At 42.7% G+C, this 24,358-nt stretch overlaps 1 protein-coding gene across 1 annotated transcript in view; it reads right to left on the bottom strand.

Annotated features, from left to right (window-relative positions):
- DNAH5 (dynein axonemal heavy chain 5) overlaps positions 1-24,358 on the bottom strand; it is a 187,602-nt gene that overhangs the window by 28,100 nt on the left and 135,144 nt on the right. Inside the window, exons 61-70 of the mRNA XM_037529755.2 lie at positions 21,081-21,218; positions 18,053-18,188; positions 16,560-16,876; positions 15,549-15,704; positions 14,557-14,739; positions 8,380-8,623; positions 7,087-7,201; positions 6,409-6,599; positions 3,298-3,419; positions 1,220-1,369 (exon numbers count right to left, since the gene is read on the bottom strand). Of these exons, the coding sequence (XP_037385652.1) occupies positions 1,220-1,369; positions 3,298-3,419; positions 6,409-6,599; positions 7,087-7,201; positions 8,380-8,623; positions 14,557-14,739; positions 15,549-15,704; positions 16,560-16,876; positions 18,053-18,188; positions 21,081-21,218 (1,752 nt within the window). The remainder of the gene's footprint in view (positions 1-1,219; positions 1,370-3,297; positions 3,420-6,408; positions 6,600-7,086; positions 7,202-8,379; positions 8,624-14,556; positions 14,740-15,548; positions 15,705-16,559; positions 16,877-18,052; positions 18,189-21,080; positions 21,219-24,358) is intronic.

The raw sequence follows: 24,358 nt of genomic DNA, 5'->3' as shown, positions 1-24,358 counted from the left end.
CCAGCAGTGTACTTCGTCATTCTGCCTGTTCTGCTCCCTGCTCTGGCTCTGGTGAATTCTCTCACCCTCCCGCGCTTCTGACTGTACCCAGTGCTTGTGTGAATAAATAAACAAATTAAAAAAAAATAAGATAAAAAGGAAAGAGACAAAACAGAATGAGAGAGGAGGTGGGCGGGAGAGAAGAGGGAAGGCAGGAAGGCAGGAAGGAGGGAGGAGAGAGACAACTCGAAACTCACACGGACCTTCAATCAAGAGACTGTTTGATAATTCATTTGGGCAGGATAAAAGAAATAAAGTTGCAAAGAAAAACTGAAGGAGGGGTGATCTGAGTGCCTGGAGTTGCAGAACTCATTTTTCTTTTCTCAATAAATCACTGAATCTAGTTGTTTTCACGATTCCACAGGACCTAAGTGGACTCGAAATGGTTCACTCCATTTGTTTTTAATGCTCTGCCTGGAGCGGGCAAGGGAAACCATCCCACATTCTATTATAAACCCAGCCTCCTGCTACTGCAGGGTTTATATGGAGAAGCCCTTGAGGAATCCACCTGTGTGGAAAGTGAGAGTTTAACTTTTAATCATGACTAATCATGACGGCAGGATAGGACAAGTCTTTTAAGTGGGTAAATTTCCATGATGGTGGGTCAACAGATTAAAGGTCTTTGGAAAGATGGGTCTTCTGGAGGCTGGGCTCACACTTGAGAAAATTTTAAGCCAACCTACTTTTTTGCATCCAAGGTTGTGGCACTTTTTGGGGCAATGATCATGGCATGGGGACGCACAGCTTGACAACACTTGTCCATGACTTCCTTTACACTGTTCTCCTCCCTGGAACCAACAGTCTCCCTTCTTAAAGACACACAGTTTTATGAAAGGAAATTGGAGTAGTCACATCACTTCTAAGTCGATAGCAAAATGACACAGATGAACAATCTACTAACTTCATGTTACAGCTAGAAGCCAACCAGAACAAGGTTTTTCTCACTCACATTGTACCATTGACCCAACAAAATTAAAAAATCATTAAACTGCCTAGTCCACATGTACTCTTGAGTATATCCATTCATCACCTTTTCATTTTTAACATTTTATTGCTAAACAGACTTACATAGGAACATTCAAGAAAATACTCATTGGAATTAACCTCTTAAATATTTCTTTAAATTTAAAAGGAAATTCTCCTGAAAAATAATCTAGCTGTGTTCTCTTGCACTTCTCACCTGGGCGATGGTTCTGTCAGGACACCAGGACCTGATGAGGAGAAGGCGTCTAAAGCAGTCGAGAGACTTATCGTAGGCATTTGGGAGAGGTTCCTCCTCGGGATTTTCCTTATCAAACCAAATTTTCCACATTTTCTCATTTCTTGATATCTGAAACACAGGCAGTAAGAAATGTCACACCATGGAAAAATTCTTTTAATAAGAGCTCACAGATATTTGTCATCCAACCTTCTGACCATGCCAGACATGTACAAATGACATCCCTTTGCTACTTTTTTATTCTAGCACTAAAAAGTTTGAAAATCTAAAATCAAATGTGATTTGCTCTGAAGTCAGTCTGCATTAATGCCAGCCTACAGGTACGTTTCAGAATAAGATGAGTCCCAGGCCCTTTAATTTCTCCTATGCCTTTGTGGTAACACATTTGAAAAGAACAAAGAAATCAATGGAAACTCATTTTAATTATTTACAGAAATCTTATTTGCCCCATGAACTTCTGGCATGATCAGGAGCAAGTCTTATTCATTAGCATTCCCTCACATCCAGGGCCACTTCTGATACAACGAACACATTTAACACATGTTTATTATTGAATTAAAAGCATTTTGGTCAATATTCTATTAGTGCACAGTAATTTGAAATATACCACTTAGTATCATCGTCAAATGAATAATCAGACAGGCTTCCTTTAAGCAACTGATAAAGAGGAAAAGAATGCATTCTATTATCCTTTAAGGCTTAAAAAATCAGAGAGACAAGCATTATAAGGGAAAGAATCTCAAAGACATGGAACAAACAAATTATGTGTACAGATAAATACAATCTGTGGACTCTGGTATATTCACTTGATGAAAGCCCCAAATGTTCTTTTTTTTGGAGACCTAATCAAAGGAAAAACCATTCCAGGGTCATATTTAGAAAGTATCATGCAAGAATGAAAAATAACAACCTCTTACAATCATGAAAGATTACATAATGTGAAGGGATTTCAGACATAAGATGCCAGCTCCAGAAAACAGTGACTACTCTAATAACAGTCCAGGAAATGGCACTGGCAGTCATCCCTGGAGGAGTATCTCATACATTAAAATCTCCCAATTGGACGGACCCAGTGGCCCATGATGAGGTCTAAGGGTGCCTACATGGTGGGTGTGGTGTAGAAACACACATCTGAAGTGGGGTGAACCAATTGCCCTAAATCACATGCGAGTAGTTAACTGATGCTAGCTTAATAAGTAAAAAAATAAAAATGGCAAAAATAAAGGCCTCCAAATGAAAGTTATTTAGTCCAAAAGAATATTTTGTACCCTAAGCACATGACAGAAGTATCAACTATTACCAGTTGTTAGTCAAAGCATAAAAGTAAAATAGAACAGAAGCTTCTGGGCAACTGAAACGGGGAAAGTCAACCTTAAAATATTTTCTGGCTGTAAAAAGCCTTCCATTTGTAATTCCATAATTCCACCTTGCTCTCAACGCTGCTTCTCTCCGGTCTGTTTCCTGGCTTGTCTCAATTCAGTTTTCTCTCCCCAGCTTCCATGATACTGACATACACACAGTTTATCAGGAGCTGGCTGATTAAAGAGGAATAATAACGTCTCAAGACAGACACGTACCCAGAAGGCCAGCCAAGGCAGGGTATGAGGAGGAGCAGGAGAGGAAGAATAGAAGTCAGAGGCAGGAAAGGGTGTTGAGTGTTAGGAAGCTGCTCGAAAGTATTTTCAAAAAGAAGGCCAAACCTCGTAAGCACATCTAACATTTAATGCAATTGAATCTCTATGGTTTTCCACTGTGCATCTCCAACAGCGGATGCTGACATATTTCTCAGGGCAGTGTTAGTTAAACTTCCTAAGCAAATAATTTCTTCCTTTGAGGCCAGTCTGCTGTGGATGGATCATCTGGTGGATGGATTATGTTATCAAGAGTGTGAATGAGCTGTGAGGAAGGTCAAGAACAGGGAATATCATTTTAAGAGTGACCATACTTAGAAGCCTCTGTCTCCCACAAATATTGTAGCTAGTGACGAATCAGGAAGCTGCTCTTCACATTATCTCAAATTTATTCCAAGCGCAAGTTACCTGATCAAGGACATCTGAAAACTGTCTAAGTTTACTGAGTTCCACCAAATTCAGCCAGGTCATATCCAGGATCCATTTAGATGGTTTAGGGGGACAGGCTTTAAGGTCCAATGAGGCACCACCTTTGACAGTAAACACAAAGTTATTAGATTCTTCTTGCTCTACTGTAAAGCAATCTATTCATAAAGCATTTGCTATAACCATTTTCATGTCAATTATTTTACTACCTTGACATTTATTAAGCCCAGAAATATAAATCATAGTGATGAGCAAGCTGTAAATTCAATCAAGTTATAAAGGATTTGAGGGAAAAAATGCAGGATTCAGTAATAGAGGCTTGGAGCCAGGGAGCCACCTGGTCCAGGTCGGGAAGAGCCAGCTCATGGGTCTGGACCTTGTTTCCAAATACGGGAAGTGGCAATAATAAGACCTAGGTGTCACGGGATGACAGAGTGACAGGAATATATGTGCAAAGCACACAAGACAGCATCAAGAACAGAAGAAGCTCTTTAAATGGGAGGCTATGGTTGATATCAAGAACTACCCAAACTTGGGCCTCCCCGGTGGCGCAGGGGTTAAAGTCTCAGTACTATCAAGCTATCTCCAGCCACTGCGGCCTGAGTTCGATCCCCGGCCAGGGAGCTGACCCACATGGCACAGCAGACCTCTCCTCTCTCAGCCGCTGCTCCCCTCAGCAGTGGATTTCCGTAGACCTGCCTGTTCTGCTTCCCTTCTACCTCTAGTGAATCCTCTCACCCCCTGCACCTCTGGCCTATACCCCAGTTCTTGTATGCATAAATAAATAAAATAAATCTTTAAAAACAAGAACTACCCAACCCTGGCAAGTGGCAAGGGCTCACTGCCATCATTGACGGGTCCATGCTATCACTTACGTTGAGGCAATGCAGCCATCACCAACATTCCACTTGGGTACATTTCCCCTTTTTCTGATGATTTGCCTAATCTGACCTAACTCAGTGACCTCAGAGCTCACCACAAAATAAACGACGCCTTAAAATGTTATTGTTGTCCATCCCCCTCGAATGACCAATGTGTGCGCCATGATGTTTTAAGTCAAAGAGTTGGCGAGACTTCTATAGGCTAAAACCCACCGTTTAATAAATAACCTCTACTGAAGTGTTTCAGAGAAAATCTGCTTTAAGCATAATTCTTAAAAGGATATAACTAATGCATCTGGCTACATTCAAAGTCCTTTTTGTTAACAGAGCAGATCATAATCAAATGATACTCCAGCTATTTCTTGAGCCAATCTCTGCTTTATCCAGATACCATGAACTGCACTAAATTGCTCTCTTTTGCCAAACTCATCTTAATATATTTCCAACAAGATGAGTGTGGTCTTGAAGTCATTTTGATGAAAAGATTAGCTTATAAAAGCAAATGGACGACTTTATTGTCAGGGAGCAGTTAAGGCCTATGGACCATAGATTTGTGTTGGAAAATGTCATAGCAGTTTTCGTGGAAACTCCATTGTCCAGCAAACTGAGTGAACCGCAACCCGTATGAGCCTCAAACCAATCAAAATAAACTAAAATGCTGAATGAATGTAACAATGCCTGTCACTCAGTGAGCATATTCTACGTGCCCTGGTTTCCATAAATGCTGTGAATTCTCAACAATTCCATTATGTAGCTCTGATAACCCTTATTTTACAGCGGAGGAGCAATATTTAAATAACCTGCTGGAAGCCACTGGCCAAGAAGGTGGAAAGTCAATGATTTTCAGGGAGACTCTTCCAGCTCTAAATCCCATCAGGCTAAATTGTAACACATGCCTCAGTATTTTGACCAGACATGGAGACCATGTTCAATGTCATTTCCCTAAGGAAATGCACTTCCTGCCTGAATTGAGGATGTGAGGATTCACTTTCCTGTGGGAAACATCTGCCAGCTGTAGGAGAGACACTGAGGTGGGAAATCAGTCATCTATATTCAGGGGCCCCGGCAGAAGGTAACTTCTGCACCTACGTGTCTACCTAAGATCTCATCTCTCCATTGTAAGCATCCTCCAGGTGCCGTGGTTTAGGAAATTTGAAAAATAAAGGAACCCCAAAGAGATCAGTGGTCTCAAGGGCCAGAGACAAAGAATGAGAGGGAGAGAGAAGACTTCCATAAAGCACACGCATCTGAGTTCAAGTCTGAGCAAATGAGTCTTTCTTGATCCTTGAGCTACATGTGCACAGGTCAGCACAGGCACATGCGTCACCTATGAATATGTCGGCGCAGGACTATGGACCCAGAGTTTACACACATCCACACCCCATAGGATCCTCCATAAATCTTCTCCGGGGAAAGTCATGAAAATCTGCTCCTCCTTATCCTCCCGCCGTAGATAACACGTGTCTCATCTACAAAGACAAACCTTTGTTTCCAGGGTAGAGCAGATAAAAATATTTAGTCCCTGCATCACTTTCATAATCACTTTAACTATATTTTGTCCAGACATTAAAGAATGTGAAAGTGAATGTGTTCCAGGCTCCCAATGTTAACTGTATTGTTCAGGGGTGCAGGGACCTGTCCTGAGTGATGTGTCTATAGAAACAGATAAAAAGCAATGGGGTGAGCCGCTCCACCACTCACCCATCCTGCTCCAGCCACCTGGTCCCACTCCTTCATCTTACCAGGCCCCTGCAGGGGAACCCGAGGCCATCACCCTTCCCCAACACCACTGCTCCTTCACTGACTGGTGGCTTTGTTACCTGTCAGTCGCTTTGGGAGGCTCCCTTATTTTTTAAGCCTTCCCTCCCACATGCTCTATAATTCTCATTCCCCTTATCCTGCTGTTTTCTCCACAATGCTGATGAGTTGTTCACATACTACATAACTGACCTGTTTCAATATTTTTTTCTGTATCACCCCCAAAATATGTAAGCTCTGCAAGGGCGGGGCAACTTATTTTGTTCACTGATGTGTCTCAGGTGCCAATTCTAGATCTTACACACAGTGGGTTCTCAATAAATATTCATGCAAAAAATGAAATGAAATGGCTCACATAAATGTAATCTTCCATGAAATGTGAGGAAACTTAGTATCAGAACAAAACATTGCTATATCTCCACCCCTGCGCAGAAATTTCTATTTTTCTAGTGACCTTTAATCAGGGTGAGAAATTCTTCATGCTTAATTCGATTCCTCTGGATGTCGATCTTTAGGGTAAGCAACAAGGTGAACAGAAACTTGTGCTCTTCATACAGCCCCCGGGCCGCATACTTGTAAACCTCGTAGGTCATGTGCTCGATGATATGAGCGATCCTCTTGCTGGTGATTGGGCTCTTGACAGACCTGGTGAAACATTTAAATCAGCCTCATCCCACTGCCCTTTCCGGTGGTCCATGAAAACAACATCTTTAACAGAGAGCAAGTAACTTTGGAGGACCAATTCTTATTTTTACACATGAAGAGAAAGCCTCCTAAATCTGAAATAACAAGCATTTGCTCAACCTGAAATAACATAACAATCCACAATGTTGTCCAAATCAGTTTTATCTGCAGGACATGATCATTTACAACGATGTCTGGGGGTTCTGCTGTTTAGCAGAAAGACATGAAGGCAAAGGATTCACTCAATGGATAAAGAGTGGGCGGGACCTTCCCTGAGCACAAAATGACACGTCAGAATGATTGGTGAATACCCTGGTAATTAGGCTAATCTCAGATTTCAATTTTAGAAAAGACTTTTGGTGAAAAAGGACAAGGAAGTTCTAACGGTGATGTCACCATGCAGCGCACAGGTAGGGAATTCAACCTGGCGTCCTCGGTCTAGACATACCTGGCCAACGAAAGGTCAAACAAGCCCAGAAACTGACGGAGCGAGGTCTGATACATCTCGTTGACCAGGCGCATGTCGGTGATGAGGAAATAGAGGATGCTGCCCCGGGTAGCAACTGAAAGGCAAACAGAGGGGTGACAAGAGCCACGAAGGTGGCAGCGGACCGACCACGCACGCAACAGCCTGAAGTCTACAGAAGACAAGCTGTCTTTGTCTCCTCACTGACGGCCTCCATGGAGACTGGAGTACGCGCATCCGTAGACATTTAATCCTGACTTCTGTGCATGGGATGAGTAGTCTATTTGGGTTTATTCAATGGCATTTTCCACTTTCAACTCTCCAGACACCTAGAAATATACTTCACTGTTTTTTCCAAGGTAGAGAAGACAGTCAATAAGATAGCAAAGGCAGCTACACCCAGCGAGTTGTGTAGACATGGTAACAGACTTGTTCTCACACTCCAGAGAAGAGTTGACCTCAAGTTGGCAATGCAAGTCGTTACCAAGGTGACTCTGCTAACTCTCTCCACCAGTGGGGGATAGTGTTTCCATTATTTTTCCAGGAGGAATGGCGAATCACCAAAGGAAATTGAATTCTTTTTTTTTTTGGGGGGGTGCCTTTTATAACCAATGGGCAACACCAACTTGCAAATGAGTGGATACTGGCTTTTTGTCACCAAATGCTAAACATCATTGAGAGAATAGCCCTCAATGGCTGCATCATTCATGCATTCCCAGTCAGGTGTGCTTTGAAAATCCTCTCTTTACTTTCTAGTTAAAAAATGAGTTTAGGGCCTCCCCTGGTGGCGCAGCGGTTGAGCGCTGTGCTGTGAAGCTGCCCGCAGCCTCTGCAGTGCCGGTTCACTCCCTGGCCACAGGCGAGGGTCCCACATGGGCCCAGACCTCTCCTGCTGTGCCCGCTGCTCCCCTCAGCAGTGTACTTTGTCAGTCTGCCTGTTCTGCTCCCCGCTCTGGCTCTGGTGAATTCTCTCACCCTCCCATGCTTCTGACTGTACCCAGTGCTTGTATAAATAAATAAATAAATCTTTTTAAAAAATGAGTTTAGGGGATTTTCCACTGAACTTGAATCATAAGCACCTAGAAAATTCACACCACCACACAGCTCTTTCATCCCAATTATACTATTTCCCCCAAGACATGGCACAAAACATACGTGGCCACCCAATTTTGGCCACTTATTTGCAGAAAGCCCTTACTTCCTTCCATTTCTCTAATTGTCATTTCTTTCTCGCTTCAGTTTCCTGTGACATTTGTCTTTCATTACCACACTCACCAGGTCTGTATTCCTCCCGGGCTGAGTTAATTTGAATTTCTGTCTCAGCCGAAATTTCCAGCTTTTGTGTCACCTCCTCAGCCGTCTTTTTTGTGTTACTTAGAACAACGATCAGACTCTCGTCTTCCACCAAAGACCCCTGAGTGCTCGTCAGGCGGAAAAGCAAATTATCTTCCAGCTCCTTCATCCTTCTTTTGTTTGCAGTCACTTCTTCCATGAGATGAGTTCTTTCTTTCTCCAGTTCCTGTAAATTTGCATAAATATATGTTCAACCTTAATTAACCACTATTGTTTAGGCCATTCCTTAAAATATTAATCTGTCTGCGCTCAAGCTTCTGCACCTCTTTTATACTATTTACCAAATATATGAAGATCAAAATGGGAGAATTCATAGGAGAAAGAAGAATCAGAGCAAATGATGTGAAATTTGCTAAAAATATATACCCGGGTTCCCTGTACCATTTCTTTATTCCCTAAAGTCCTATCATTTTAGGTGACCTGTGTGATTACATTTAAGCCTGTTTGGAAGAAGAAAACATTTGAAAATATATCCAAATATATTTGAAGAGAGATATAATTGCCTCAGATTAATACATTTACTTCTCTCTGTCTTGTTTCTTTTTCAAAGGGGCTCTGTTGTTGTATGACTGTGATTATTTTCAACTTGTTACCTGAAATAGCATCCAGTTCTGTGAAAAGCAACTGTCTGAAAACCTGGGCACGCAGCCTGTGCTGCTACCGTAGGGACATTATTTGTTTTAATTGTATTTGTTTTTTATTGAGGCAGCTTTGGTTCACAACATTGTATGATTTAGGGGTACAGGTTCACATCACTCAGCTGGACGTTACCACACCACACCCACCACCAAAATTCCCACAGTCCTCTACCCTAGACCATTAGGCCCCCACCACCTTTGCTCCGAGCCCCACCATCCCACGCTGGAAGCCTCCATTCTACAGGTAGATTTCTTTATTTTTTAATTCTTTTAAAATTTTATTTTATATATTTTTTACATCATTCTTCATTTTTGTGCAACACATGCTTTCTCCTCTTGGTCACAGTCCCCCTGAAATTCCCACCCCCCCTTTCGCCCGTGCACCATCACCATGGTCCCTTGTGCTCTTCCCACCTGTTTTGATTCTACTCCCTTCTCCCTGCTGCAGAATGTCTCTGGTTTATAGTTGCCTGTTGATTTTGATTTTCACTTTATGATAATTACTTTTTTTTTCCCTGTTCCCTTATTTGGATCCTCTGTATTCCTCCTATGAGCGAGACCATCCGGTATTTTTCTTTTTTTTTTTTTCTGGCTTATTTCACTGAGCATGATCCCTTCCAGCTCCATCCATATTGGTGACAGAAATACATGAAAATCCTGGCTCTGAAACTAAAAATCATTTAAAACAAAGGTTGTGGTCACAAAACGGCATGAGGGGCCAAACACTGCTGGCCTCTGCCCTGTGTCTAGCCAGTGAGTCACCATGAGGAGAGCAGTTAGGACCCTGCCAGGCCCCAGCTTATCCCTAGCACAGGCAGCCAGGCTGAGAACACTGGAGAAAAGAAAAATCCCCTTTTTAAACAAACAAAAGCTGAGTCCTCACATCCCTTTTTAATTCTTTTGAGATGTACCAAGTCAAACAAGGCATGCTCTTAGCATCTTTGTCTCCATCTGTTACTTGAAACATTTGAAATTTCCTTAGTGGTTATTTAATTCATTTATTCATAGACAGGAATGTGAACTAATATAGAAATTAGAACAAGTGACATTTAATGGATGCAATAAGATTCCTTTCTATAAACACGTAAAATAAATGTATTCGCCATACGGTTACACTAGGAAATAAAGTGATGATAAAATGAAAAGAAAAAATTCAAATAATTTTTTACCATATTCATCAATTTTATACACTATGGCTATAGTTCTAAAGTGCTGAAATCAGTTATAGGAAATAGAAGACAATCTTTCTGACTTCTGTTAACTGGACTAAAAGTCTCAGGGATGGTGAGGCCGGGGTTAGCAGATCTCCACAGTGGGGTTCCATCCCGGGAGCAATCCGACAGATCTTGCTCTGCGACGATTGTTCCTCCAACCACAAGTTTGAGTTTAGTTTATGTAGATAGGAATAGTGCTGACTGATGTCAAAAATGTATTCTTAATGGGGGGCACCTTCTGGTCTTCAATTATGTTGCTACTAGCTATGCACGAAGGAAGACGAAGACTGGGTTCTCACAGCTTCCCTGATGTCCAAAAATGCACTGTGGAGAGGCAGGCTGGGGGGCTGAGTGTTTAAATCTACTTTATCTGACTCCTTGGTCATTAGAGGGGCAGGAAATGTGTTTTACCCACAGACACTACATTTTTGCTCAGCTGTTTCATAGAACGTGGCGGAGCCTGTTCTAAGGGCAAGACAACACAGACAGCTTGCTCTCCAGCCTGCTACACCAGACCAGGGAGGGTGCTGGGCCCAGAATATTTTGGCACGTACGCACTTCTCATTTCTGAAGATTCGTACCTCTGAGTCTACACTGGTAGTTAAAACAGAAAGACTAAACAACAGAACTCAGAAATAGACATATTTATTTCTCTACCAACAGTGAGTTGGTGATAACTATGTCTGTTTAGTGTCTTTATTAAATTACCTCTACATCAGTTCTATCTAATTCAGGGCCTTCTACCCCCAAAGGAAATCACACATCTGTCGGCTCGTTCTGAACCAGGATGATGATGACCCCTGAGGGCAGGAGAAGCCACTAAGACAGTATTATTTTTCTCCTAATGATATTATTTGTGAGTTTCTGTCTTGTTCTCCAGAATCAAGGTGAGAGTGGGCCTCTGAGACTTGGTGTCTTTAAAGGAAAGTTGCTGGAGAGCTAATGGTTTCCTGCTTGTTTAAAATGGTCCAATACATCATCTCCTGGTGACAACTGCAGACTGACTAAGTCTGCTTCCAGGTGCATCAGGTAAACAACTGACTATGACCTTCATGGACACTTGAACTGCTCGTGCATTCAAAACACTGCCTTGGTGTGCACAAGAGAGTGTGAAGCCAATTTAAAATTCATACCTTTGCATGTATAAACTCTGAGGTTTCCATTTGTTTCAGAAGCAAACAAGCCTAAGGGCCCCGCAGGTTGTACAGATGTGCACTGATGGACCAAACACGCGTGACAATGAGGTCCCTCACTGCCCATATTCCCAGGATGTTATGGAACCAAAGGGGAGTGACTTTCCTGTGCTTTGTAAGTCACTGCTCCGGGCTGCTTTCACAAGACCTCACCAGTGTTGTGGTTAAGTGCCAGGGAAGGCGCAACTCATCCTGACCAAAGAGGCTCCTCGTTTATTTCAACCTACATCTCAGGGGATTTGTTAGATGCTTTCAAATGTCAACTTCCTCCCTGTGGGGTGTCCCTAACTACCAACAGAGCCCAGTACAAGGACACTGAGGATATTTTAGATTTACGATCATTCAAGTTGTAAGCACTGTAAGTTTGCATTGTGACTGAAGAAGAACAATTTGGACTTTAAAATAATTCTATATGTGTTCATTAGGCACTGTATCAGGCTATTTGCAACTGAGTTTCTAGATGACAGGAATTGCCCCACCAGCTTCAGAGATGGGCTCAGCCCACTCGCCACCACCCAGACTGGGAAGAGTGGACAATGTTAGCAGATTTGGGAGCTGGTAGGAAAAACAGAAGCTGCCAAAGAAAAGCCTCCTGCAGGAAGTATACTACTTCGCATCCAACAAAATTAAGTCCAGCACTCACTTCCTGCATGAGACTGCTATAGAGAAAAGAAGATACAGCATACAGGCTGCAATATAATGGGGTTCAGGGGAAGATGACCCTCTATTTTCATTAAAAATTGAGTGCCCAGTAAGTAAGAATTACTAACTGTGCACCTGGAATGGACTCTGGTTAAGGAACACTTGCCTCAAGACATTTGGCTTTCCTTTTTGATTGCTGAGTAATATTCCATTGTGTATATCCATCACATCTTCTTGATCTACTCATCTGTTCTAGGGCACTTAAGTTGTTTCCATAGTTTAGCTATAGTAAATGGGGCTGCGATGATCATGGGAATGCAATTTTCCTTTTGAATTTGTGTGTGTGTGTGTGTGTGTGTTTTTAATTTGGGGGTAGATGCCAAGAGTGGAATTGCTGGGTCAAATAGCAGATCCATTTTTACTGTTTTGAGACACCTTCACACTTCTTTCCACAAGGGTTAGACCAGTTTGCATTCCCATTAGCAGTGTAGGAGGGTTCCTTTTTCTCCACATCCTTGCCAGCACTTGTAGTTTCTGATCTTTTCAATATGGCTATTCACACAGGTGTGAGATGGTATCTCATTGTGGTCTTGATTTGCATTTCTCTAATAATAAGTGATTGTGAACATTTTTCCTGTGCCTGCTGGCTGCATGTCTTCTTTGCAGAAGTATCTGTTTAGTTCTTTTGCCCATGTTTGTGTTGGGTTTTTTTGTTACATAGAGTTGTATGAGTTCTTTGTATATCTTGATGTCAGTCCTTTGTCAGATGTGTGGTATGCAAATATTTTCTCTCATTCAGTAGGGTATCTTTTCGTTTTAGTTATGGTTTCTTTTGCTGTATAGAAGCTTTTTATTTGATGTGGTCCGGAGCTGTTTATGTTCTCTTTTATTTTCCTTGCTGTTTGGGATAAATCCCTAAAGGCAGCACTACAGCTTATATGATGAAAGGTTTTGCCTATATTTTCTTCTTTGTATTTTATGATTTCGGGTTTTACATGCAAGTCTTTGATCCATTTTGAGTTGATTTTGGTGTGGGGTGTGAGATTGTGGTCTATTTTCATTCTTTTGCATGCAACTGTCCCGTTTTCCCAACACTGTTTATTGAAGAGGCTATCCTTATTCCAGTATATGTTTTGGCTCCTGTGTCATGGATTAACTTCCACATACATGTGGGTTTATTTCCGGGCTCTCAATGTTACTCGGTGATGAAAAACAATAAACTCATGTCATTTGCGGCAACATGAATGGAGCTTGAAAGGATAATTCTAAGTGAAGTCCAAAGGAGAAAGACATATACCAGATGGTGTCACTAATATGTGGAATATAAAGTAACTAAAATAATAGTCAGATAAAGACAAGCTTAAAAACTACCCCTTGAGAGCTGACTACAGAACTGGAGCACCAAGGGAAGCAGGGGTGCGGAGGGATAAGAAGAAAGAGGGAAGGAAGCATGGTGGTCTACGGTGGGAGTCTATGGGTGAGAGGGTGGTGGGTGGGCCATGGTGGTGATACCTGACTGGGGTATTACTAATATTACTTCAGTTAAAACTAAATAAATAAATAGAAAAGATAAAAATAATGGGAGGGGCCAATTCCCCAGGTTTTGACAATAATTTTAACCTAAATAAATCTGTAGGTCCATAGAGAAGGGAGCCATGAACTCAAGTTCTCATTGCTATTGAACCCAAGAGAAAATCAATAGCAACTTTCAGAGTTCATGCAGTCGCACCAAGGCAGTCCTATTAAAATCCTCTAGATTTCTTTGCTTGAGACTCTTAGTGTTTCCTAGAGAAAATGTTGACTCAGAACAAGGAAGTTTATAAATCACCGGCCACTTTTCACTGAGCATTAAGTAACCCCATAAAGTAGAAAATAGATACAGAGTCATGCTTATAGAGATGATCCAGGCAATGACCGGGTGCTCGGTGCAACCCTGGCCTCCCAGCACACACAGAGGCTGCTCAGATAACCAGGAGGAATCGACAGTGTTGTGTGTCCTCTGAGTACAATGTCTTAGTTTATATTCCAACAGCATAATAATGAATCCAATGAAAAGCCCAGATGTATACTAGAAAGCTAAGGTTCAACAGGTGAGAACTCACATAAAACAAACTCTTCAAAAATTAAATATAGGACAGAATAATGATACTGAAAATGAGACATTCTCACTATTCCATCATCCATCTCTACACCATCAGTTGATGTATGTGATTTATGAGATGCAGATATAACATAGCAGGGAAGTAAATGATTAGCAGTTATCTAAGACACTTGGGAATTAATAACATAAAAAGCATAGGATGAAAAGGAAGATCTCAATCATACTACAGTTTTTATCATATTATTTCATATTTTTTTCATCAATGAAAGAATTTCAACAATGCAGAAAGAGAGGTATCTGTGCTCACTCACCTGCTTCTCGGTGAGAATGACTCTCCCCAGCAACTGATCTTCCAGACCTTTCATGGTGACAGTGAAGTCAATGATGGAGGTGCGTGCACTTATCTCAGGGGTGTAGGCTGGGTTGGGGAGTTTGGTAGTAATGTAGAGTCTGAAACCACCCATCACATCTACTTCCTTGTCACCGACCTTCACCTTTTTTTATATCAAGTTAAAAGTAACAGAGCAGAGATATACATTACTGTGTCCATTTGGTATAAGATCATGTATTGCTGTAAACAATTATGTACCTGGAGATAATCTGTGCACTCAAAAAGAAATGGTCATTAAGCAATTACGGAGCTTCAATCCACTAGGGTGGGAAGGAGGGAGTGAGGGAGGTCAGTATACACCATTCAATAAATATAGAATTTCTTCACCAAAATTTTTGTGATCACACTGGAAAAGTGAGGTGGATCCCCCTCCCAATATTTGGTTCAGAGATCAAGACTGATGATGCCACACATGCAGCAAATGTGTATTAAAGGCTGTTTACTAACAAGACTTTCCTTGGAGACTGGAGTGGGCTACCTAGCAGGTCCAAGAAAACTTCTTGAGACTCAGATGGGCAGCTGTTTCAGCATGAATATGGAGTGGGCTGGGATGAATGTCCCTACATAAGGACATGGTGGGGGTTGCATGGTGTGAACTCCCTACTAGTGAGAGGGAGCACCCAGGTGTTCTTAACAGCTTGCCCAGAGTTGGGACAAGAGTGCAGAGGGGTGCGGGGGAGCCTGAACTGTCGATAGTCAAACACCAAAATAGAGTCAGGCTGTATTAACCAGGGAAGTGGATATTCCTGCAAGAACCGCTCCTGAATACTTTAATACCAACTCGGGAAAACGATGCTCTGCCACTGACTCAAACTTGAGTCGATGCTATTGAGAAAACCTCACCTACATTGCATTTACCTGGCCTCACAGCAATCACGGTGCAGTAAGCATTAGCATCAACACACAACTTACCTTAAAGGTAGACCCCGTCTTAATGAAGTTTCTCTCCAAGACATTATCCAGCGCTGGATCTAGTTCCTCTCCAACATCTTCGATAAGCAGGGGCCTCCCAAGAGATAGACTGTCTTCCAGGTGGCTTCTGAAGTACTTGTGGTTGAGAGATGTGATCTAGAAACAAGATGGAAAGGTGACACAATGCACAGAGGTGCAAGGGTAACTGAGCCTCCACCACAGGGGACAGAGGAGGTCAGAGACCCTTACTCAAAACCCATACGTTGGGCCTCCCTGGTGGCACAAGGGGTTAAGCACTGCACTGTGAAACAATCCACAGCCTCTGCAGCATGAGTTCAATCCCCGGCTGGCCAGGGAGCAACACACATGGCGCAGCAGACCTCTCCTGTCTCGCCCGCTGCTCCCCTCAGCAGTGTATTTCAGTCAGTCTGCCTGTTCTGTTCCCCACTCTGTCTCTGGTGAATCCTCTCACCCTCCAACACCTCTGGCCGCGTACCCCAGCTCTTGTATGCATAAATAAATAAATCTTCAAAAAAGAAAAGCAAAAAAACAAAAAACAAACCCATATTACTGAAATGGCAAGAAATTAAACTGTTTCCAGTCTTTTCCTTAGCAAACTGTCATTCCTTTTACTAGGTATCATGCACAGGTCCTGTATGCAAGGCTGACTCCCCCCCACCACCACACTTTGTGACAAGTAATAATGGATTCATGGAATATCCTTGTACAGAGCTGAACAGGTAGCATGAGACAGAGCTCAAGCCTGGTCTGTTGAGAGAGAGACATCAGCACTCACAGAAGAGAGTCTGAAACCTCTGAAAGATGTCATCATGCAAATGCAAATAATGCAATTTTTAGAAAGATTTTACTGTTGGGTTTTAGGCTTGTGTTGGTGACAGTTCTAACCAGGCTGATGAACCGTAGCTAATAATTTCCAGTATTCAGTATTCTCCAATCCTTGTGGACGGTTAAAGTTAACTAGTTACATGAATATACTCAAAGCTAAATTACCTGCAGTTCATTCTGGCTTTCTTTATTTTTGATCCAGATCTTGCCCTGAGTCTGTGGGTCAATTAACAAAGGATAGCGAGATGCCTTGGTGACAATGATTCCATTCTGGATGGACAGGTCATCGTTGGGCAAGCCTTGGAGGTTCCATTCACTGATGGTTGGAGCATCAATCAGCATCTCGTTGAGATTTAGATTGTTTCCAAATGGAATCTCTCGGGCTTTCATCTCCTTCTGCCAGTCATTCAATAGCAGATTGCGGAATTCTTGGTTAAATGGACCAGAATAAGACAGAAAAGCTGTAGCCAACAATACATCCCCTAAAATGAAAAACAAACACCACTAAAATACTTGATGATCATCATTGTAATTGTGTAGAATATTAACAATGGGGAAAAACAAAAACAAAAGCAATATTCTTTTAAACTGAATTCCAGAAACCAAATTGCAAGTACACGTGGCTGTGTCTTGGTCAATAAGCAGCGGTTGGGTTCATGGTTAAATGGGATGCAGAAGGCCAGCCAAGCAGCAGGGTTATTTTGATGTCTGTTGGCTTGAGAAGATGAATTCTGGGTTCAAGAGAAGCAAAACCTCAGAAGACAGGGCTGCTGCACCTCCCCCTGCAGTGACCTTTAGGGCTAACCGTCCCTAGGTCCGGCTGGGCAACCAGCGCGCAGGGGGAGAACAGCAAAACCCTCTGAAGATGTACTTGCTGCACCTCCCCCTGCAGTGACCTTTAGGAATGGCTTTCGCCATGGTCCCTAGGTCTGGCTGGGCAACCAGCGCGCAGGGGGAGAACAGCAAGACACCCTGAAGCAGAGGAAGTATAGTGGAAGTTCCCTGAAAAGACAGAAGCTTATCAAAAGATAACGACCACCAGGAACCACTACAAGAATGCTAAAAATTTTATCCCGTCTTTCTAGAACTACAAACTTTAATCCCTTATTTGTCTTTCTAAACTTCCTTCTTTCTTCTATAAAAGTCATTGCTTGTTATGTAGATCACCTCCCTGATGGTCATAGACTGAGCCCATGAGCAAGCTGATTTCATTGATATTCATTGTCCCTGTGCTTTTGGAAAACATATATATACTGGTCACAAACTCAAAGAAAATTACACTCAGATTTTCACTCTTGAAGTGTGTCTGTTTGTCATTTCTTTCACCGACGCCCTGACCACCCTGCACGCTTCTCTCAACCCTGAGGTGGCCTCATCGTCTACTGCTGTGCTGGTCCGCTGCACAGGGCCTTCCTTCAAAGTGACCTTGATCAACATGACCAGGGACTCAGGAGAATTCAAAAGTAACATGACAAGAATTCAAAAGTAACTTTAAAGGTTATTAATACATCTCACAAGGATTCCATAGATGCAGCCTCCCGAAGTAGGTGGACACACACACACACACGCACACACACAGAGGAATTTGAGTAAGGGCATGTTGGCTGTTTTCTCTCCAAGTTCGTGTGCTGAGCTCATGAGCTAGGGGGGTCACATACCTACAAGTCTTTTCGTTTGGGCAGCAAACTCTTTACTCTGCTCCGTCCACCTCTCCTTCTCCCCAGCCAGGCCGCCGATCAGCGCGGACGCCGTCTGCATCTTATACCTGCACCGCTCCGCGTCTTCAAGCAAGGTCTGAAAGAGGCCATCGGCAGAAGACTTGCTTTTAGACTAATGAAGCCTCTGGCTCAAAAATACAATTTTAATACATATGGATCACCCTCCCCTCCCAGCCACATGAGCCACTTATCTTGTCGGAAGCACGCACGAGGTTGCATTTCCACGAGCCTGTGTCTGCCCAGCCCATGGAACTCGCAGGGATGCCTCCCGTGGGGACTGAGCCAACTGGGCAGTTCCCACCCCCCTCAAATGTTAACAGCTGAGAGACCATGGACATTTGTGATTTCCCAATACAGATAAATAGAAAAAAAAATACAAATATACTTATACCATATGGCACCAAAAAGCAAAGAAATACAGACCTACATATCCTTACCTAAAAATTAAGATTATTTATGTTAAAATTCTAACACTGTTTCTTTATCAAACTCTAAGTCTTCTATTACTTTAGGTGAAACTTTAAAGCATCTTCAGAGAAGGTGATCTCCTGAGGCTCCCTCACCAATTCCAGCCACGTCTGGCCCAGCACATCCCCACTCCTGCTCCCCATGTCACTAAGCCTCCCGGGCTCTACATGGAGCGGGGAGGAGGATCCAAAATGACTACGGGCAAGCTCCCTCCGGGATGTTGAGGACAGGGGCTCACAGTCAGATTTGGGGTTTTTTGAACTTGAAAACCTGACATTTGCTGAAACCTAAGTTTTAAGTGAGAGCCAGACCTTTCCCAGAGCAGTTCTTGTGTGGGCCTCTAATTATTTACTGAGCAAACAGATGCTCAAGACCCCCCCCCCAAAAAATGAATTAATGTAAAAAATGTTAAGACCGAAATATAATAAATGAAGTCATAAAACAATTTTTCTCATTTTTGTGTAAAAAGAGACATAAAGTATTCATGACTAATGCCACACATCCCAAAAATGTATGACCCTTTTCTGAAAATTGGTGTTAAAATATTATTACTGGGTTCAGCAGTGCTTCCTGGAATAAGCGCAAGTCCATACTGGCAGAAACGAGCACAGCTTCCTCGCAGGCCCTAAAGCCAAGTCTCAACCTGTGATGTTAATCTGCCCTTTGCATTTATGCGAATTCCACTGCACAGAACTACACAAATAGGTGGTCTACAGTCACTTCTTTCAAACTTCTAAAAAGTACTTATTTTGTTTTTAGATTTATCTTTATTTATTTATTTATTTATTTATTTATTTATTTTTACATAGAAGAACTGGCGTGTAGACCACAGGTGCGGGGGTTGAAAGGATTCACCAGAGACAGAGTGGGGGAGCAGAACAGGCAGATCTACTGAAACACACTGCTGAGGGGAGCAGCGGGCGAGGCAGGAGAGCTCTGCTGCACCATGTGGGTTGCTTCCTGGCCAGGAACTGAACTCAGGCCTTAATCGTGATAGTCTGATACTTAACCCCTAGTCCACCAGGGAGGCCCACAGGAGATTTACCTTTAAGAAAAAAAAGGCGGGCCTCCCCCGGTGGCGCAGCTGTTGAGCGCTGGGTTGCGAAGCTGCCCGCAGCCTCTGCAGCACCTGTTCAATCCCCAGTCACCAGGGAGGGTCCCGCATGGCGCACAGACCTCTCCTGGCACCCGCTGCTCCCCTCAGCAGTGCACTTCGGTCCTTCTGCCTGCTCTGCTCCCCGCTCTGGCTCTGGTGAATTCTCTCACCCTCCCGCGCTTCTGACTGTACCCAGTGCTTGTATAAATAAATAAATAAATCTTTTTTTAAAAAAAAAAGAAAACAAAGGCCATACATTCTGTGTATAGTGAAATTAAATTTATCAAATTTAAGAACTAAGTTTATCTAAATTCCCTCATTGAGACTCTTGTAAGGGAATAAACTAACAGAGTAGGATCTCAGTCCAGCCAGGTGAGGGCTGAGTGATAGCACTGAACCCCACAAAAGTATGGAGAAAAGAATAGCAGGATCTAGCCCCTAATTATCGAATGAATACAGGATTGATTGGAGGCAGGTAGGACAGTCTGAGGGGCCAAAAGCTTACGCAATCTGGGAGACCATTTTAAGAAAATCATTAAATAAATCGTATTAGTACAAAGGACGAAAGTGACCATGTATTCAGAATGAGGCCAAAAATCGCCAAGTGCAGTCACTGGAAACCCAGCTGCCTTTCCTGGGATCCCCAGGCATGTTATTGAAATGCCTGTGCACAAAGGCTGGTCCTTCATAACCTGGGTTCCCCTCCCCAGGGAATCCTCTATAGCACCCCAAAACCAGCCCTCATGGGTATGTATGTGCAAAAGAGACGCCCTGAAGCTTAACCTAATCTAACCATTAATTTAAGGTAAACCTGCCTTGATTACCCTAAGCCAGGAGGCCCCAGTGGAGCTGAAATTTTGTAAATAAAACCAAATGCCTGTTCCCTGGTGGATCAGAGACAAGCGCAGGCAGGAAAGCCGCACACAAGGTGTGGCTGGGGGCTGTCAACTGTCACTGTCAGGGGATCCAGCCACGTGGTCCAGCAGAGACACCTGAACCAACTTGGGGGGCAAGCGCCAGTCCAGGCTGTCCATCCCTGGGATCCACTCTCAGATCCTCACCAGGCCTCCGATCTTTCCTCAAAAATGAAATTAAAGTAAAAATATCACCCTGCCTACCTTGAGAGAGGGTTTCAAGAATTAAATGAGATCAAGGGAGAAGATCAGGTTCGAGAAATATAAAAGAAGGTGCCATCCCAGAGTGGCTCAGACTGGGTTTGTCTCCACTGACCATTCCAAGTGCTCCCCAAAAGCCCCTGGCATCCTCAAAACAGCCACAGTCACAGGAAGGGCCAGGTGCTGGGTGAGCACCATGTGTCAAGGAAGTGGGTCCCCACCGGAAAGTAGCCGCAGGACGGAGAACGATCAGAGGCGCAAGGGGAAGCCCCACACCCAAGGACGCTACCTGCTTCTCTGCCATGGCCTGCTCGTACTCAGCCTGCACCACATCCAGCTCCGCCTGCTTGTCGTCCAGCTCGGCCTGGGCCTTCTGCAGGTCCTGCATGGCAAGGACGTGCCGGCTCTCCTGCACTGCCAGGTTGGCCTGCAGGACACGGGAGGGAACGGCCTCAATGAACACCCAGCCCTCGAGTCAGAACAGTGCTCCCCTTTGCTCCTCCCTGAGGGCCTGTTCTCTTTTCATAATTCAGCATTTACTGAGCTTGTGCTACTTCCAGAGCACTGACATAAATGTATGACTGTCATGTGACTACATCCGTGGGCCTACACTAAACAGACACATACAAATACTCAGGAACATCATCATCCAGAAAGACAACTGGGAATAAATTCTTTTTTTTTCTGAATAATTACAGACCCATATAGGATCTGTCCTCTAAGTTTTGGTCTTATATTTTTTTAACTAAATTAGTGTTTTTGAGGTGGCAGTTTACCATTCTGTCTAGGATTCGGGGGGGGGGGTGTATGTTACCACACCCCCACCACTAAGACCCCATAACCCTCCACTGTGCTCCCAGCCTCCCCCCAATGTCTTTTCAAACTTACTAAGTCAAGACTAACCTTTTTTTTGTATGTACCACTGTTGTGCAATTCCCAGTACTTTATTTATGTAACATATTTTTTATATGTCTAATTTACTTCTTAGTTTATTGGGTTTTTAATATTTTATTTTATATATTTCTTACATCATTTTTCATTTTGCACAATGTATGCATTTTCAACCAAGATAATCAAGACTAACTTTTAATGGGAACTTTCATGAATGTTTGTAAGCAGAAAATTATAATTCGTTAGAATAGAAGTCAGCACATTTGTTTCTCCATGAAGAGTCAGATAGCAAATATTTTAGGTTTTAGGGGCCTAGGAGACGAAGCCAAGATTATTGTTTAGACAGATATTTAAAAAGGACTTTAAAATCTAAGAACTGTTCTCATTTCATGAGCCATCAAATCCAGGTGGTGGGTTAGATTTGTGGGCCTCAGGTTGCCAATCCCTAAATCAGACATTGTAAAATTAAACGCACTTAGATAAATTACTGAAAACTGTAATATGAAGAGTTGTAGGGAGAAAACCAAATCTCTAGATCCATCTGCCTCGCACAACTCATCCCTGTGGACGAGGCTGTTCAAATAAGATAAAGGTGGGAACATACGTGTTCCCTGGACAAAAAGATCTAGGTTTTGGGGGCGATGGGTGTCTATTGATATCTCCTGGCAGTTTTCCTCTATCATGAGGCTTTCAGAAAAAAACTGATGCCCTCAGCTATGACCAATAAAAAGGATTTATTTTTAAAAACTACTCAGTTAGACTCAGAAGACATAGTAGAAAGCAATATTGCCAAGTGAAGTGTGGAAAATAGTCTAAGCTTACAGGAATTTAGATTCTTAAAAAAAATTTCTTAATCAATTTCTCCTTTTTAAGTCTAAAACACATTAAAGTTGACTTGAATGGGGAGATCCATTACTAGAACCATATTCACTCCGAGGTATTAGATTAGAGAACATTATTAAGACTTTTTTAGATAAATTATTTTCCTCCCTGAAAACCTCAGGTTTCCTAAGGCTTTAGCAGAATCATTCTTCAAGGGGAAAATCAGGGTTCGGTAACTGTCTGGAACCCACAAGAGGCAGAAACACAGCCTGGAATACGCTGAATGAAGTAAGTCAGAGGAGGAAGACAAATACCAGGTGATTTCACTCATGTGGAACATAATGAAATAAAACAAAAGAATAGACAAAACTAAACCAAAACAGACTGTATAAATCTGACTATAGAATTGAGGCTGGGGGCCTCCCCGGTGGCGCAGCGGTTGAGCTCTGGGTTGCGAAGCTGCCCGCAGCCTCTGCGGCACCAGTTCGATCCCCGGCTGCTCCCCGGCCACCGGAGGAGGGTCCCACATGGTGCGCAGACCTCTCCTGCCGCCCGCTGCTCCCCTCAGCAGTGTCCTTCGGTCCTTCTGCCTGCTCTGCTCCCCGCTCTGGCTCTAGTGAATTCTCTCACCCTCCCGCGCTTCTGACTGTACCCAGTGCTTGTATAAATAAATAAATAAATAAATAAATAAAATCTTAAAAAAAAAAAAAAAAAATAGAATTGAGGCTGCCAGAGCAGGAGGCTTGGGGTGAGGAGTGAAGGGACAAAGGGCCCATTGGAGTGTGGTGGAGGGTTGGGGGCCTTGGTGATGGATGTGATACATACATCTCAAGAGGTGTGTACCTGTACCTCTAAGCACTGTGCAGCGTTGTAAATCAAAGCCACCTCGATTAAAAAAAAAAACAAAAAAAACACCAAACTGGTATTATTGAAAACTAAATAAATGGTGACTTTTGAAAGAAAAAAGAATCTCACTTCTGGAACATTTTTTCTCAGCTCTGCTCTCAGCGGCCCCTGTCTCAGTAACTTAAACACAAAAGAAAAACAAGGCTGATCTGTCAGACAACTTTCCATATTGAACACTAATGTCAAAGATTAAGAACAGTTCCTAGGACTTTATTCAGAAAAAAATGGTTTTTTTAAACAAAGCTTTTTTAAACATAAACATCATTAACCAAAAAAGTACTGACTCCTTACAACCTCACCGCTCAGGGCAGGATCTCCAGGTCTCTGTGCAGATTATTTAAGATCTAAGCCTCAGTTTCTCCAGTAGGATGTTGAAAAACTACCTGCTAGAGTTTGGGTGTGTGTGTGTTTGTGTAAATGTAAAAACCCAACTCTGCTATCAGACACATGATGAGAACACAATAATATATTGGCATTACCCATATTTAACATTTAAGGCTCTACTATTTTATATGTTCTGTTTATATGGACTGATATTTACAGTTTTCTAGTGTTTCAAAGAGAAATCTCATTATAATGAAATCTAAATTGCTATTGTTATAATTAATATTTAATCAATTTCATTCACTGCTAGGCAACTACCGGCCTTGTAACACATCAGAGAACAGTCTGCGACAATTACTATTGAAGAGGACAATTGAATTCAGCTGCATACATTTTAAGGAACTAGGTATGCTGACTCTCTAGAAAAATTCAGAAATGACACCCTGTACTTTTCATTTGAAATGGAGGTTGCGATTCAGTCAACAATCAGAATGTCCATTTTCTGTGGTCCCTAAATCCATAATGTCAGATGGAATGACATCGGTTATTTGCTGTGAAATTCTCTAAGTGAAATGAATCTTGAGTGAGAGTCTTTGTTCTTTCAAGTTTCCTTAGTACCCAAAG

Source organism: Talpa occidentalis, unplaced genomic scaffold, assembly GCF_014898055.3.
Source record: "Talpa occidentalis isolate TD23 unplaced genomic scaffold, MPIMG_talOcc4v2.1 talOcc4.6, whole genome shotgun sequence".
Classification (NCBI taxonomy): domain Eukaryota; kingdom Metazoa; phylum Chordata; class Mammalia; order Eulipotyphla; family Talpidae; genus Talpa; species Talpa occidentalis.
This window is presented reverse-complemented; position numbering and strand designations above follow the sequence as displayed.